We start from the raw sequence: 17780 nt of genomic DNA on the forward strand, positions 1-17780 counted from the left end.
AAAAGCCCAAGCAACAAAAGCAAAATTAAGAGATTGGACCACATCAATCTAAAAAGCTTCTACACAGCAAAAGAAACAATCAAGAAAATGAAAAGGCAACCTATGGAATGAGAGAAAATATTTGCAAATCATATGTCTGAAAAGGCATTAATATCCAGAATATATAAGGAACTCATAAAATTCAACAGTAAAAAACCCAAAGAACCTGATTTCAAAATGGGGAAAGGAACTAAATAAATTTTTTCCAAAGAAGACGTACAAATGACCAACAGGTACAGGAAAAGATGCTCAATATCACTAATCGTCAGGGAAATGCAAATCAAAACCACAATAGATATCACCTCACACATGTTAGAATGGCTATTATCAAAAGGACAAGAGATAACAAGTGTTGGCAAAGATGTGGAGAAAAGGGAACCCTTGTGCACTGTTGGTGGGAATGTAAACTGGTGCAGCCACTATGGAAAACAGTATGGAGGTCCCTCAAAGAATTAAAAATAGAACTACCATCTGATCCAGCAATCACACTTCTAGTTATATATCTGAAAGAAATGAAATCAGGATCTTGAAGAAATATCTACAGTCCCACGTTCATTGCAGCATTATTCACAACAGCCAAGACAGAGAAGACTTAAGTGTCTGCCAACAGGTGAATGGATAAAGAAGATGTGGTATATATACACAATGGAATATTATTCAACCATGAGAAACAAGGACATTCTGCCATTTGTTAAAACATGGATGGAACTTGAGGGCATTAGGCTAAGTGAAATAAGTCACCCAGAGAAAGACAAATGTTATTTGATATCACTTACATATGGTATCTAAAAAAGCTGAACTTATAGAAACAGAGAGCAGAATGGTGGTTACCAGGGGCTTGGGGGTGGGAGGGAGAATTAGAGAGATTTTGGTCAAAGGTTACAAACTTACCGTTATGAGGTAAATAAGTTTTGGGTACAGCATGGTGAAGAGGCAAAGATAAGGTCCCACGTAGGTGTTTGGGTGGGGTCCTGCAGGGATTGGCAGCCATTTCTGCTCCAACGGAGACCCCTCAGGAAACAAGTGCTGGCCTCCAGCTTCTTGTCAGTCCAAGACCAATCAGCTGAAGAGGGGGTGGGTGGGGCTTGGGTGAGCGCACTGGGTCCTCAAGGCATGGGGAAATGCTCCTCACTCCAGAGAAACCTTGGGAGTGACTGCCTCTGGAAACCCCAAGGACAGAATCCAATCCTCCTTTTGTGCTTCTTTCTCTGGTGATCAGGAACCTGGGCACTGCTCCATTCACCAGTTTCTGGATTCCTCTTGTTGTGTTCTTCTCAATAGTTGAGGCAGCCTCCTACCCAGTATTGGCCTTCCTGCCATCCTGGATGTTACCATTCACCCACCCATCAAAAATGTACTGAAAACTAGAGATTCAATCATGAGGAATAGCCAGATCTTTCTCACAAGCAAATCACAGCTGCTGGTCATTATGTCCTACCTGGACTTTCTCTCAGCTCCTGACCCTGTCTGTGTCCTCCTCTAGGTCCGAGCCCCATCCCACTGCACTCACCAGAGCGAGGCTGGAAGTAGTGGACAGCTATTGTTTTACACATGCTCAGAATCCTTTCCCTTTCTTTCTTCTACGACAGATGATTCTGGTAGGGCTGTTAATCATAGTGTCCTATGTCCAATCTTGTCTTGTCTCCCTGGAAACAATGGTTGATCCAAGAGGTGAGCATAAGACCCAAGCTGGGCCAATTAGATCATTTCCTGAGTTTTTTTTTAATTTATTATTTTTATTTTGAATTTTCTTTTATTTATTTTTTTTATACAGCAGGTTCTTATTAGTCATCCATTTTATATACATCAGTGTATACATGTCAATCCCAATCTCCCAATTCATCACACCACCCCCACCACCCCCCGCCGCTTTCCCCCCTTGGTGTCCATACGTTTGTTCTCTACATCTGTGTCACAATTTCTGCCCTGCAAACTGGTTCATCTCTACCATTTTTCTAGGTTCTACATATATGCGTTAATGCAATATTTGTTTTTCTCTTTCTGACTTACTTCACTCTGTATGACAGTCTCTAGATTCATCCACGTCTCTACAAATGACCCAATTTCATTCCTTTTTATGGCTGAGTAATATTCCATTGTATATATGTACCACAACTTCTTTATCCATTCATCTGTCGATGGGCATTTAGGTTGCTTCCATGACCTGGCTATTGTAAATAGTGCTGCAATAAATATTGGGGTGCATGTGTCTTTTTGGATTATGATTTTCTCTGGGTATATGCCCAGTAGTGGGATTCCTGGGTTGTATGGTAGTTCTATTTTTAGTTTTTTAAGGAACCTCCATACTGTTCTCCCTAGTGGCTGTATCAATTTACATTCCCACCAACAGTGCAAGAGGGTTCCTTTTTCTCCACACCCTCTCTAGCATTTGTTGTTTGTAGATTTTCTGATGATGCCCATCCTAACTGGTGTGAGGTGATACCTCATTGTAGTTTTGATTTGCATTTCTCTAATAACTAGTGATGTTGAGCAGATTTTCATGTGCTTCTTGGCCATCTGTATGTCCTCTTTGGAGAAATGTCTACTTAGGCCTTCTGCCCATTTTTGGATTGGGTTGTTCATTTTTTTAATACTGAGCTGCACGTGCTGTTTATATATTTTGGAGATTAATCCTTTGTCCATTGATTCATTTGCAAATATTTTTTCCCATCTGAGGGTTGTCTTTTCGTCTTGTTCGTGGTTTTCCTTTGCTTTGCAAAAGCTTTGAAGTTTCATTAGGTCCCATTTGTTTATTTTTGTTTTTACTTCCATTACTCTAGGAGGTGGATCAAAAAAGATCTTGCTGTGATTTATGTCAAAGAGTGTTCTTCCTATGTTTTCCTCTAAGAGTTTTATAGTGTCCAGTCTTACATTTAGGTCTCGAATCCATTTTGAGTTCATTTCTGTGTATGGTGTTAGGGAGTGTTCTAATTTCATTCTTTTACATGTAGCTGTCCAGTTATCCCAGCACCATTTACTGAAAAGACTGTTTTTTCTCCATTGTATGTCTTTGCCTCCTTTGTCATAGATTAGTTGACCATAGGTGCATTGGTTTATCTCTGGGCTTTCTATCTTGTTCCATTGATCTATATTTCTGTTTTTGTGCCAGTACCATATTGTCTTGATTACTGTAGCTTTGTAGTATAGTCTGAAGTCAGGGAGTCTGATTCCTCCAGCTCCGTTTTATTCCCTCAAGACTGCTTTGTGGCTCCATACAAATTTTAAGATGATTTGTTCGAGTTCCGTAAAAATTACCATTGGTAATTTGATAGGGATTGCATTGAATCTGTAGATTGCTTTGGGTAGTATAGTCATTTTCACAGTATTCATTCTTCCAATCCAAGAACATGGTATGTCTCTCCATCTGCTGGTATCATCTTTAATTTCTTTCAACAGTGTCTGTGGTTTTCTGCATACAGGTCTTTTGTCTCCCTAGGTAGGTTTATTCCTAGCTATTTTATTCTTTTTGTTGCAGTGGTAAATGGGAGTATTTCCTTAATTTCCTTTTCAGATTTTTCATCATTAGTGTATAGGAATGCAAGAGATTTCTGTGCATTAATTTTGTATCCTGCAATGTTACCAAATTCATTGATTAGCTCTAGTAGTTTTCTGGTGGCATCTTTAGGATTCTCTATGTATAGTATCATGTCATGTGCAAACAGTGACAGTTTTACTTCTTCTTTTCCAATTTGTATTCCTTTTATTTCTTTTTCTTTTCTGATTGCCGTGGCTAGGACTTCCAAAACTATGTTGAATAATAGTGGCAAGAGTGGACATCCTTGTCTTGTTCCTGGCCTTAGAGGAAATGCTTTCAGTTTTTCACCATTGAGAATGATGTTTGCTGTGGGTTTGTCGTATATGGCCTTTATTATGTTGAGGTAGTTTCCCTCTATGCCCACTTTCTGGAGAGTTTTTATCATAAATGGGTGTTGAATTTTGTCAAAAGCTTTTTCTGCATCTATTGAGATGATCATATGGTTTTTATTCTTCAGTTTGTTAATATGGTGTATCACATTGATTGCTTTGTGTATATTGGAGAATCCTTGCATCCCTGGGATAAATCCCACTTGATCATGGTGTATGATCCTTTTAATGTGTTGTTGGATTCTGTTTGCTAGTATTTTGTTGAGGATTTTTGCATCTATATTCATCAGTGATATTGGTCTGTAATTTTCTTTTTTTGTAGTATCTTTGTCTGGTTTTGGTATCAGGGTGATGGTGGCCTCATAGAATGAGTTTGGGAGTGTTTTTTCCTCTGCAATTTTTTGGAAGAGTTTGAGAAGGATGGGTGTTAGCTCTTCTCTAAATGTTTGATAGAATTCACCTGTGAAGCCATCTGGTCCTGGACTTTTGTTTGTTGGACGATTCTTAATCACAGTTTCAATTTCATTACTTGTGATTAGTCTGTTCATACTTTCTATTTCTTCCTGGTTCAGTCTTGGAAGGTTATACCTTTCTAAGAATTTGTCCATTTCTTCCAGGTTGTCCAATTTATTGACATAGAGTTGCTTGTATTAGTCTCTTAGGATGCTTTGTATTTCTGCAGTGTCTGTTGTAACTTCTCCTTTTTGAGGAAATGCCACACACATTTTCCACAGGGGCCTCGCCATTCCACATTCCCACCAGCAATGTACAAGAGTTCCAATTTCTTCACATCCTTACCAACACCTTGTGTTTTTAAATTTTAGCTGTCCTAGTGTGTGTGAAGTAATAGTTCACTGTAGTTTTGATTTGCATTTCCCTAATGACGAAAGATATTGCACAAGTTTTCATGTGCTTATTGGCCATTTGTATATCTCTTTGGAGAAATATCTATTCAGATCTTTGGCAGATTTTTCCTTTTTTTTTCTAGTTTAGTTGTAAGAGTTATTTATATATTCTGAATAGTATACCCTTATCAATATATGATATGGAAATATTTTTCTATGGATTGTCTTTTCACTTTCTTGATAGTGTCCTTTATGCACAAAAATTTTAAGTTTTGAGGAAGTCCAATTTACCTATTTTTTCTTTGATTGCCTGTGCTTTTTTGGTGTCCTGGCTATTTTTGTACATTAATTTTTTCATATAAACTTTGGACCCAGATTATCTTATTCTAAAACTTTTGTTGGCATTTGTAGAGGGATGGGTTGATTAATTTAGAGAGAGGGACTTTCCTGGTGGCCCAGTGGTTAAGAATCCACCTTCTGATGCAGGGGACATGAGTTCAATCCCTGGTCAGGAAACTAAGATACCATATGCCATGGGCAACTAAGCCCACGTGCCGCAACTACTGAGCCCACGTGCGACAACGAAAGTTCCCGCATGCTGCAACAAATATCCCACATGCCACAACTAAGACCCAACACAGCCAAATAAATAAATAAATAAAATAAAATTTTTTTTAAAGTTTAGAGAGAGTCATGGTCTTCTTAAAAGGGAGATTTTTCTCAAAGACCAGGATACACCTTTCCACTTACCCAAGTCCTTTCTGTATTCTTCAGTAACACTTTAAAGTTTGTTTCACATAGATCTTACATTTTCTATCAAGTTTATTTCTTGGTATTAATCTTTTCTTCTTATTGTAAATTAGTCTAATGTTTAGATGCTGACAACTAACAAAAGTGTTTGAAGTATTATGTGAGCTATACTATTTTCTATGGTCCAAATTCAGGCCCAGTTCAGATCTGCAACCTCAGATCTACTCCAACACTTTGCTTTATAGGTAAGGACGCTGAGGTCTAGAGATGCTGAGTGACTTACTCAAGGCTGCACAGCAGGTAGGTAGCAGAGATGGCACTATGGCCCAAGTATTCTGTCTCTACATTTCGCCTGACTCAATCCAGGGCTCTGTCATCTTACCAACTGCCATAAAATACACGAATCTAGGAAACCGGCGAATGTTCTTACATGCACTGGGAACTTGTAGTTGCCTAGGGATTGACTTCACCAATCAAGATAGGAGTTAGATAAAAATTAGACAAAAATTAGGAAAAAAGGAAAATAAAACAACAGTTAAGTGAGAAAAAAAGCAAAAATTCAGACAGACACACACTCGCCTACGTGTGTACACATACACCGCACCCCCCCCCCCAAACCCTCAAACCTCCAGAGCTTCCTGCCTGTGAACCGAAAGGAGGAGTGTGAATTTCCTGGCCCTGCTGGCAGGTGCCTTCTCAAAGTCCCCATCGTCCTCCACTTCCTGAGGAGGCTGCAGCTGAAGAGACTGCTTTTCTCTTCTTCTTCCAGTCACGGCTGCCTCGGCCTCTGACCCCAGGCACCATCCTGGGGAAGGACAAGATGAAGTGGATGGCGCTTGTTACGGTGGTCACCCTGCAGACACACTTCCCAGTTACAGGTAAGGCCACATGTATCGGATGTATCAATGGCAAGGAACTTTTCGGAACCCTTTGTACATGCGTGTCAGGGGTGGAGGGAGATAGCAGAGGGCTGGTGAGGCGCCAGTGCCTCCTTTAAATACTGCCCTCCCCAAGTCAATGAGCAGCTGAGTGGGGAGGGTCTGGCTTGATGCAGGCATCTGCCTCATTAAGGCCAAGCTGGGCATCAGCTCAGAGCCAGCTGCTTGAAAACACACCTGTGCAAAGTATGGATTTTTCCAGTGATAAAAGGAGAGAGAAAAGTCTGTGGTGGGGAAAGGATGAGGAGAAACTGAGGCAGGCCCCGTGTGGACAAGAGGAGAGGGAGTATTTAACAGAAGCCGGGAGGGACCAGAAAATGTCAGCCAGGCCATGTTTCATCCTGAGGCACTTTTCTAGTCTTTATGTATTCTTCTTTCACACCCTTGCTGGCTCCGTCACTCCGCCCCTTTCCTTCTTCCTACGCCAACAAAGAACATTGCATTTGTTGTTGGTTAGAGAGGGTCATGGCTGTGGCCCTGGCTGACCTGAAACACCTTGATGGGCCAGAGACTTTGACTGGGTTAATGAAGGAGGGAAGTGGCCTTCTTCAGGGTCTGTGTCTAGGCTTAGCTCTGACTTGGCTGCCTCTGTACCCCACAGCCAAGGGCTGCCTGATGGCACACCCATCCAGGCTCAGTGACTAACCCACTGCCCCTTGCTTCAGACAGCTCTCTGTCTGAGGCCATAAAGCCAGAGATGCTGACATAATGTAGGGGACAGATGAGAGGATGTGACTTGTTAAGTAGCCACCATGAGGAACAACCAACCAACAAGAGAACCTACTCCTCTCTTCATTCCAGTCCTTAGAGTCTGGCTTTTCTAGAATCCTTTTACCCTTACCGTGTTTTCTAGCTCAGATAATAAGAAGTGAAAAGAAGACAAAATGGACTGCCTCTGGGCATTGGCGTCCTGGCATTTTTTTTACAAAATATGGGACAAGCTGTATTTGAATCTAAAGAAACCAGGAGAGTGGTCACAAACCAATGTCCTTCCTCCACTTTACAGCTCACCTCGGTGTGGGAGGGAGTTTGGCGACAAGGGTGGGAGGGCAGGAAAGGCCATTGGCACTTTTGTTCCTGCCAGGGAACATGGTACAGCTGCCGCCTAGCACCTCGGGGCTTTCAAGGACTAAGAAATCGCGGGGTTTTCTGTAAGATCACAGCTCTCTTCTCAAAAAAGCCTTCTTGGGTATGAGTCCCGCAGTGCCATAGGTAAGAAGGCCAGGGCAAGCCCAGAGCAGCCCATCCTCGTGTGCAGGGCACAAGAGGACTCAAGATACCAAAACGGCCTGTGAATTCAATGACTTCAGAGGGAACTGCTGACAGTGGTAGATTCAGACCTTGGGCTTCAGGTTTGGGGGATGGCACTTGGTAGATAATTCTACCATGTGAAGTTTCCTCAGGGGTCTATTTGTGTTGGGTCTTGGGGCCAAGGCTGGGACAATGGAATTAGAAGAGAAAATAAAAGCTGCTTGGGTGCTGGTGGCTGCCAGGAGTGGTAAACAAAACCCCACCCAGAAGACAAGATGGGGGCCATGCCCCATTTCCACAAGGTGTGTACAGAAAGAAAAGCCTTAGATTCATCTTTCAATGCCACTTGCTTTGCTGGTGTGGAGATTGAAATTTCAGCTATTTTTAGATAAGGCTCCTGGACAAATGTTTTCCAGAGTGTCCTAGCCCTGTTGAGGGAAGGCTGGGGAGGCTTAGAGAGGCCTTTAGCACCGAGGGCCACAAATGGCACCCGTGTCAGCTGAGAAGACACACTCTATGATTTCCTTTGGAATAAAGGCTGCTGACTGACCGAATTCGAGTTGAGGTCTTCCCGCTTTTCTTGCTCAGTTAAGTTACTCATCCCCGAACCCTTTTAAAGCATCTTCTTTTTACTAAGACTTTTCCATTTGCATTTTCTTGCAAATGCCCAGATCATTAAGATCACGGCAAATAACAACCCAGCCCGTCTACCTGAGGAGGTCTCCCTGGGTGAGTCTGCCAAGACGGTCAGCCGAGGCTGGAAGAGATTAAGATGGCGTGGCTAACGGCACAGGCAGACTTCTGCCTGCAGAGCCCCCAACTCCTCAGTGCCTCTAACTGCCTGCCTCACAGTGGTCAGTGGGACCTTGGTCCTTCCTTTGTAAGGAAATGCAGCTTTGACACAAAGTCTCAGGAAACGCATGCTTCTAGGTGTGGTGGGAAGAGTCAGGCCAGTCACAGTGCTGCCAATTTCCCAGCTGTGCAACCTTAGGCAAGTTACTTAACCTCTCTGGGCCTCAGTTTTCTCACCTCTAAAGTAAGAATAACCTTCACTGCAGAGCTGTGAAAATGAGAAGTAAATGTTAAGTGCCTGATATGTACTAAACAGTCAATACGTGAACGTTGTATTAATTCTTACTATTATTACATCCTGGCCTGTTTTCTTGTTCTCATTATCCAGGGACAGGAAGTGGAAACCCATGGTTAGGATTCTTAATTTGCTCTTGATTGTGTTGTAAAGCAGTACTGGGCATTTCCTCCATCTGTTGAAATGCAACTCATCCTCCTTTTGGTTTCTGAGCATACCTGTAACAGCTCAGGAACATAACAGTGATCCTTCCAGTGGTGGGCCCAATTGTGAACAAGCATCAAAACTTTGCTGGGTCATAGGATGAGCATTACAGCTACCATTTCTAGTTTTCTGAGACACTTATTCTGTAAGGGATATTCCCCCAAAGTGAAAACATGACTGACAATACATATAAGTAGTTAGGGGGAGCAAATTAGAACACAGTCCCCCCTGGTCATCACTGGTCAAGGTGGCCATCCAGAATTTGCAGCCAAATGGTTGGTGTGGATGCACAGTGACCAGGGTATTTAAATGAACACTCCTCGAAACCAGACCTTTGCTTAAACTGCTTGGAGCTGGGCTTGAGGGAAGCTTTTGTGTGATGCCAGGAAAAGTTTTTCATCGATGGCGTTTTCACCAATGGTTTATTTTGACCTCTGGTCATCTGGCTCTGCTCATCCAGATGATCTCCTTCATTTTCTACCTTGGCGGTTCTCAGATTTGCTGGCCTCTTTACACATCTGCTGCGGCAAAACATCCCCCAGAAACGGTGCTGGGAAACTCTTGTTTAGGTGAATGACCACTGCTGAATTTATTTTTAAATTCTTTTTATTTTTGCCTTTGTCTTTAAAAAATTAGATTTAATTTTTTACTGGATATACACTTTTACTTTCAAGAATCCCTGGGCACTGTGTCTTGTTCTATGTTGAAGGATTCAGGCACCGTTAGGGAACTGTCTTGCTTTAGAGTTGTCCAAACACACACTCTGTAATCTTTTTTCTCCTGAGCCTTATTTACCTATGGGTCAGCTAACTGATTAAATAAATAGCAACGAGAGTTCAAAATAAATTTCTTCTCTGCTTGGGCCAGGGCTAGTTCTTATTAACATTAAAGTGACGGTAGATTTGATCAATTTGAGCAAACATAAAGTCCATTTGGTTAAAAAATAATCAAACTAGTCATTTGATCTGTTAATTGAAACAAAACAGTCAGTTTAGTCACTGCACATACATAGCCATTCCTTCCAGTCTCAAACACAGTCAATGTTTTCTGAGGGAAAAGATGCTTCAGTCTTGCTCAGGGATGTGTCCCAGCACTTAGCATAGTGCCTGGAGCAGAGATCACACGCACTAAATATTTGTTGAGTGAATTGAAAGGTGGGTGAATGAAGGAAATCTAGACCTTTCCATGTGATTAAATTCACTTTAATGGTTTATGGAGGGGGGATGTATATTGGAGTGGCATTATTTCGACCTTTCTTCTAGAGAACTTAGCATTAAACAAAGTACTTTAACAAAACACAGAAACTAAGCTGGTGGAGGGGACAGGGCAGTTTGAGTAAACAGATGGATTCAAAACGATTTACAAGGACAGTTTCAGACAAAATCCTACCGTTGTTAAAAATTTCTGGTTGGACTGTATGAAATTTCCTATATTCATTTATTTGGGACGTACAAAAATGATAATTTCATATGATTCAGCTAACACTATATCTTGAAAATTAGACAAAGAAAGATGCTCATTTTTCTGACTTGGCTTTAACACTAGGGAAAAGCAGAAAATAAGGCTACCACAGTTGGAGATTAACTAATGAATTAATAAACTAATGAAAGGCACCAAGGAGAAAAATAAGAGCTTGTGGATTATAGCATAAATTGCATTCAATTGCCCACCTGCTTCAAAATATAGAAAGAAGAAAAAGAAAAGCAGGATATCTAATCATTATAGTCCAAATTGGCCTAAGTTACTAAGTAAATATCCCAACTAGCTATCATTTTTTTTCTCTCTCTTAATTTGAGGTATTTTACCAAAAATATCATAAAATCAGAGGAAGTTATAAATTTAAAAAATATTCCATTCCAGTATTTTTATGTGTTTAAATATCTTTATATAGTTGTTATTACAAAAACAATTTCAAGTGCTTTTTTTCTTAATATTTTATTCTGAGCATCTTTTTTGATACTTAGCCTTCATGATTGTTTTTAATCACTATGTAAACGTCCATAGTTTATGCATCGTATTTTCTTTACTATTTCATTATTGTTGGACATTTGGGCTGTCCCTAATTTTTGTTATTATAGCTAATGCTGCAAGAAAGTCTTTACATCTGTAGCTTTTAAAATTTCTTTTGAATTACTTCCTTGGGCTAATTTCTCCAGGGCTGACAATTAAAGGAATAGGTTAAAGTAAAGGAACATTTCACAGGATACTTTAGACTTCTGTTGAAGCTAAACAGTTTTTCTGTCAAGGAAAGAGAGTTTTTTCCCTAACTCTCTGACCATCTGCAAGTGTTTCTTGTCTTTTCTGGAGCAGGCGATAGGGTGGAGGGAGAGAGGAGACCGTGGAACCAGAAAGATCTGGATCCAAGTCCTGATCTGTGGCCAGTTGCCTACCTTCGGAGCCCCGTTCTTCCTCTGTGAGATGGCGGTAACTATGTCTACCTCACGCAGAGCACCGTGGAGTGGAGATACTGCTCGGAAGTGCCTACACACAAGAGGTGCTCGAAAAGCAGTAGTCATTATCATGTGTGCCTCAGTTTCCCAACCTACAAAATAAAGGATATCATTTTCCCAGTGGAAGAAAGTGGAAACCCTGGTACTAACATGCTTTCTTTGTCTTCCCTTGTCACTAAATTGCAGTAAACTTGGGCAGGAATCTCTTTAGTTTTTGCATCTGTGAAATGAATTGCGTATGGTCTTGTAATTACCAAGTTTTCAAGAACGTTTAAGTTACCTAGCCTCCCACCCCGCTGGTATTGGCTTGTAGAATTAGGAACCTAAACTTCATTCTTCCCTGAAGCTCCAAATAAACAATAAACTTAAAACTTAAAAAAAAAATCCGGACTTCCCCCTTATCACAATATTTTTAACTCTCCAGTGGGAGCCTCTGTTGTGAAAATTCCAAGGACAGATTCCAACATTTTCTGCCTTGTCCCTTATGCTTGTGTGTCGGATGCAGATTTATGGCCACACAGGGACTTTGTTGGTGAGCACTGACTTGAAGAGAAAGCAAATTGAGGTCTGAAGCAGCTAAACTGCAGTGGTGGAAATCTTAGGAGCTTCCACTGTCCGCTTTGGTTGCCTGTTATGATTTGTGCTACTCAGCAACTAATTTGCAGGCTCAAGGGGAAAAAAATAAATAGAAAGCATTCAAACAAGGACAGGCAGGATCCTCGCTGGTCCAGACCACTGTTCTGTTAGTACAGTCGTCCCTTTATATTTACAAAATGCTTTCCAGCACCTTCATTCATAACCATCCAATGGCAAGTAGCAGAAAAAGTATTGATTTTAAGATTCTCTTTTTATAAACAAAGAAAATGAGGTTCAGAGGTTTGGTGACTCGCCTCAGAGTAGAACCAGGCTCCGAACACGGTTTCTCTGATCCCTTGTTCAAGGTATGTGTTCTCGAATGTTCTACGCAGCCTGTCTACCAGGCCTGCTGTCAATTTGCAGTATTATACATCAGATCACTGAATTCTGAAGCAGATTTTTGAAGGCATTCCCCCTTAGTAAACACGTATTATGATTTTCCTCTCCATTTCTGAAGAAATAATTGTTTTGATGCTGAATATTCTCATTTAAATACACGTTTTTCTGCCGAGTATGAAGTATTTTGGTTGTTAATATAGAATTGCATTTTTCTCTGGCCTATTATTACAGTTCTGAAATCATGTTCTCCCCAATTGGTAAAATCCATATTTTCTGTTTTGCTCTTAATAAATATACCTATATTGGAGCTTTTCTTGAGAGGGACCGGCCCCTTTCTGTGCGTGCAGGTACCGCCCCCCTGTCGTCTCCCCCACCGACCACGTTATGCATAGGTGGAACTCAAATGTGTAAATCAAAGTGTAAATTAAATCATATTTGAGAAGACTTGATCCTAAATAGTAGCCGTTAACCAATCTGTTTGGTAAGAATGTATCTTCATACAGTGTGTAAGGTTTTGTGGGGTGAGGTTTTCTAAAAGAATAGCACACTATTACACACAGATGCTGGGTTGAGATTTGTTTTTTTTATATAAATCCTCAAGGAGTGGGAGCATTACCTTTAAATGACAAATATCTATAATCAATTCTTAATTTCTTTTTTGTTTTTCATACATTTGATTTATTTATTTATTTATTTTTGGCTGTGTTGGGTCTTCGTGGCTGCACACGGGCTTTCTCTAGTTGTGGCGAGCAGCGGCTACTCTTCGTTGTGTTCTCTTGTTGCGGAGCACAGGCTCTAGGCGTGCGGGCTTCAGTAGTTGTGGCTCGTGGGCTGTAGAGCTCAGGCTCAGTAGTTGTGGCACATGGGCTTAGTTGCTCCGCAGCATGTGGGATCTTCCCGGACCAGGGCTCGAACCCGTGTCCCCTGCATTGGCAGGTGGATTCTTAACCACTGCACCACCAGGAAAGCCCTCAGTTCTTAGTTTCTTATGTCAGATTTTAGCCTTGAGTCCACTTGCATCTGCCTGGGCTGAGCTCAGGGAGTGCAAACCCTTTTGCTGTTGACTGGAGCAAAGCAAACCAAGTTAAGAAATCTGATGCTCAGAGCAGAAGCATTAAATTGCCAGATTGTGAATATTGGTGGCTCTTAGTGGGGCCACTCCCCAAGCTGACTGGGAGGAGGGCTGGGAAAGGAGAAGTCTCTGAGAGGTTCTCCAGCTATTTGCAGGGCTGCTGGGTTATCGGTGCGTTGCCTTTGCCAAACCCTGGAGTTGGGGAAGACGGCTCAGAACACAAACCAACACCACTATTTAGGATTAAACAAATCACCACTTCTCTCTGTCGCTGTAGATGCTAGAAAGTCAGCTGCGTGTTCCTTCATTTTACCAGGTCCCCAGCATGAGATGTTGCACTGGCTGAAGCCATCATGTGAATGTCGGCCCTGAGTTAGGACTGCCTTTTCCTCATGCAGGCTGGGAGTGGCAGTGGAGACTTGGAGGGAGGAGATATTACAGGCAGAGTAGAAGAGACAGCCTGGGGGTGAGGCGGGGGGCTTTCGATCTGCAGCTGTGGGAGGCAGACTGGCCAGAGCAGTGTGCTCCCGGGAGAAGGCCGCTGAACGGGGGCTGCAGCGTGGGACCAGCCTGTGCCCAGGCCCCGTCCTGCGGGTTATAGCTCGGCGCGGGTGCGGCACGCACATGTGCTGGTGTGTGTTTACCTGTGTGCTCTGCTGGGGGTACAGATGCCTGTGCCCCAGTGTGCATGTGAAGGTGTTTGTGAGGCTGTGTGTTTGTGCACGTGTTCCAGTGTGTCCCAGCTTGTGGGTGCATTGTGTGTGCGCCTGTCTGTATGCAGATGGACGTGTCTTGCGTCTGCAGGTAAGTCTTTCTGTGTGCACCAGTGAGTGGCTTTCTGTGTATAATGTGTGCATTTAAGAGGAGGTTGGCGGCAGCAGGACAGCTCTGTAGAAGGAAGGGCAAACATTGCTTGAGCTTAGAACTGGCGAGCTAGGCAGGAGCATGGCAGGGCTGAGATTTCACTGAGCCCATTCCAGGCATTCTGTGCAGAAGGGAGTCAAGAAAACTTCTGTCCAAACTAGAATCTCTAGGATCATGGAGAGGTGGGAGCAGCTTCTTCACAGATGCAGAGACGTCTCACGTCTCCCAACTGCCCTCAGAACTCTGCCATCTCCCAAGTAAGCCTGCTGTCTTTCTTCCTTTCCACCTTCCTCCCAGTTCCCTCTACTTAGAATGCCTACCCTACTCCCACCCTGACCTGTGGAAACCCTGTCTTCCCCTTATAACGAAGTCCAGATACCTGGGGATCTCCCAGACCCACTGTTGACATTGTTACCAGCGTTGAGGTGACAAAGGAAGGTGGAAAATTGTTGTTCTCATAACTCAAGGTTAAAAACCCAACACAAATAGTTCCCTATGGTGAGTGCTTCTCAGAGTGGAGGCCCAGCACACAGAGTTTCAGGAACACGTACCCGTCAGCAGAAAATATCACCAGCTCCCCAAATTCTCACCAGTTCCTCCCACAGTGGCCATCCTCTGAGTTTTGACTCAAAGAGTCAAAATACATTTGATGCTTTTCTTTCTTCCTGCCCTCAGAATAGATAAGCAATTCAATAAGGTGGCTTGTGGTGACCTATTCTGGCTGTCGAGAGTTGGTATCGCCAGACTGATAGTTATTTTTAATATCTGGTTGTTCAAACCATCTGAATGGAACATTTGCCCACAAGGGCCGCCTTGCTCCTCTGTTGGGAAAGAGAGCGTGGAACTAGAAGGAAAAGGGAGGAGGTGCCTGGCAGAAAATGGTGCAAATGGCGCATTTTTAGGCCTTACAGACCTTTCTAAGGCGATGGGAATTTAATTCTGTGTCCTGTCTTTTCTTCGCAACACCCAGTTGAAAATATGAATTAAAAAAGTTTTCTGCTTTAAAATACTTCTTGATCTGCCGTTCTTGCTAAAGTACTTAGAATTATACATATCTTTACACCATGGCCATGATCCAAAGGAACCAGAGCAACTGAGAAAACTGTTCATTGGTGGTCTGAGTGCTGAACATTTTGAGAAGTGGGGCACACTCACAGACTGTGTGGTGATGAGAGACCCCCAAACCAAACATCCCAGGGCCTTTGGTTTTGTGACTTACTCTTGTAGTCGCACAAGGTGGATGCGGCACTGTGTGCTGGACCACACAAAGCTGATGTGTGTGTGGTGAAGCCAAAGAGAGCTCTTCCTAGAGAGGCTTCTGTAGAGTCCATCTAACAGTGAAGAAAATTGTTCTTGGTGGCATTAAAGAAGATACAGAAGAATTTAATTCGAAAGACTACTTTGAAAAGTATAGCAAGATTGAAATCATAGACGTTATGGAAGAAAGGCAGAGTGGAAAAAAAGAGAAAATATGCTTTTGTGATTTTTGGTGATCATGATACAGTTGATAAAACTGTTGTTCAGAAACACCATACTCTCAATGGGCATAACTGTGAAGTGAAAAAGACCTTTTCTAAGCAAGAAATGCGGTCTGTGGGATTGCAAAGAGGTGGAGGTGGAGGTGGCAACTTTATGGGTCATGGAGGACACGTTGGTTGAAGAGGAGCCTGTGGTTGTGGAGGTAGGTGGTGGCAGCAGGATGACGGTGGATATCATGGATCTGGAGGTGACAGTGGCAACTATTGTGATGGTCCTTATTATAGCCTTAGAGGAGGCTAATGTGGTGGTGGACCAGGATATGCAAACCAAGGTGGTAGACATGCTAGCGGTGGCAGAGGATATGATGATTATAATGAAGGAGGACATTTTGGCGGTGGTAACTATGGTAGTGGAGGATACTCTAATGATTTTGGAAATTATAGTGAACAACAGTAATCAAATTATGGGCCCATGAAGGGGGGGCAGTTTTGGTGGAAGAAGCTTGAGCAGTCCCTGTGTCGGTGGTTATGGATCTGGTAGTGGAGGGGTGGATATGGAATCAGAAGGCTCTAAAAACTCAGCAGAAGAGGGTTGAAGTTCTTAGCAGGAAAGGGTGTGGAGTCGTCAGGAAAGCTGCAGGTTGCTGTGAGGCAGTCGTCCCAAGTGCATTAGCGGAACTGTAAAAATGTGCTACAGAAGGAACAAGGACCCGTAGTCAGAAAAGTTATTGCAGCTTAAACAGGAAAACTTCTTGTTCAGGACTGTCATAGCCACAGTTTGCAAAAAGTGTAGCTATTGATTACTGCAATGTCGTGTCAATTAGATGTACATTCCTGAGGTCTTTCATGTCTTGTAGATTTGTCTTTTTCATTTCCTTACATCAGGTGTATTGTCTTGTAAGTTGTGATAGTGGTACCAGGAAGAAAAATTAAGGAATTTTTAACTTAAACAAAAACAAAATAAAACAAGTCATCTGGTAAACCACTTGACTTATCAATGAGTAAATATTTACCAAGCACTTCTCTTGTGCCCCAAGGAAAACAAACAATTCTGTAGATGGTTGGCCCAACCAGTCCATTGACTGAGGCCAGTGTCTTGGAGCTGGATGTTGAGTGATTGAGAGCCCACAGGTAAAAGAAAGCATCCCTAGTTCTGTAGGTCATGTTCTCAGGTTTTACGAAAAAGTCTTAATTTCCCTACAGGCTTGCTTCTTTATGGTCTGGTCTAATTTTCATCGTTTTGTGAGCCTGTGCTAATTTCCATGCTGAGTTTAGTAGCAAAGGAGGCGTATATCAGGAGATACCAACCAAGACTATTTTGAGCCAGGCTAGAGAGCTTCAGAAATTGCCCCCTTTGATTTCTTCAGATTAGAGAGAAATCTTTGTCTTTTCTCCCACTTCACTATCAATGCTTCAAAACCCAGACCTATATAAAATACACAAATGCTTTCTGGACAAAATGAATCTTGTCTGTTTTCTTTGGATTTCGGTGGGAACAATAAAGATTGAGCTACAAAAGGTTGGCAAAGAGGCTTATTATTTTTCTTTCTAGTAAGTGTAGAGGCTTCAAAAGAACAGCTCAGAAAGTCAAATAATTGTATCCACCGCAGCTCACCCATCCATCTCCCTGCTGACCTGGCCTGTGAAATCCCCTTTAAAAACTTGGCCAGCTCTCACCTGCCCATTGCAAATGCTGTATTGTTAAATGTCCCCATCCATAATTCCACAAGGGAGGCCGCTATAAAGCACATTCCTTCCATTTCAACAGAGTATCTCATCAGGGATAGCTCTCTGGGGTGAGGGGAAGGGTGCCTCTAATTTTCAAAGCTTTGTAATTTCATCTTGAAGAGGGAGGTACTTGGAAACCAAAAACGGATTGTGAATAAAGTTATAATCACAAACTCTTGCAATCCAAAATGGCCAGTGGGGAGGATGTGAAAGGGAAGGTTTGGAGAGCAGTTTT

The 17780-nt window shown here is 42.4% G+C and overlaps 1 protein-coding gene across 1 annotated transcript in view; it reads left to right on the forward strand.

The window, feature by feature from the left end:
• The first annotated feature begins 6258 nt into the window (after positions 1 to 6258).
• The window catches only part of CD247 (CD247 molecule), a 76859-nt gene continuing 65337 nt past the window's right edge, over positions 6259 to 17780 (forward strand). Inside the window, exon 1 of the mRNA XM_082614248.1 lies at positions 6259 to 6376. Coding sequence (XP_082470374.1) covers positions 6319 to 6376 — 58 coding nt within the window. The 5' untranslated portion in view covers positions 6259 to 6318. The remainder of the gene's footprint in view (positions 6377 to 17780) is intronic.

This window comes from Mesoplodon mirus (genome assembly GCF_964341445.2).
Source record: "Mesoplodon mirus genome assembly, chromosome: 3".
Lineage (NCBI taxonomy): Eukaryota > Metazoa > Chordata > Mammalia > Artiodactyla > Ziphiidae > Mesoplodon > Mesoplodon mirus.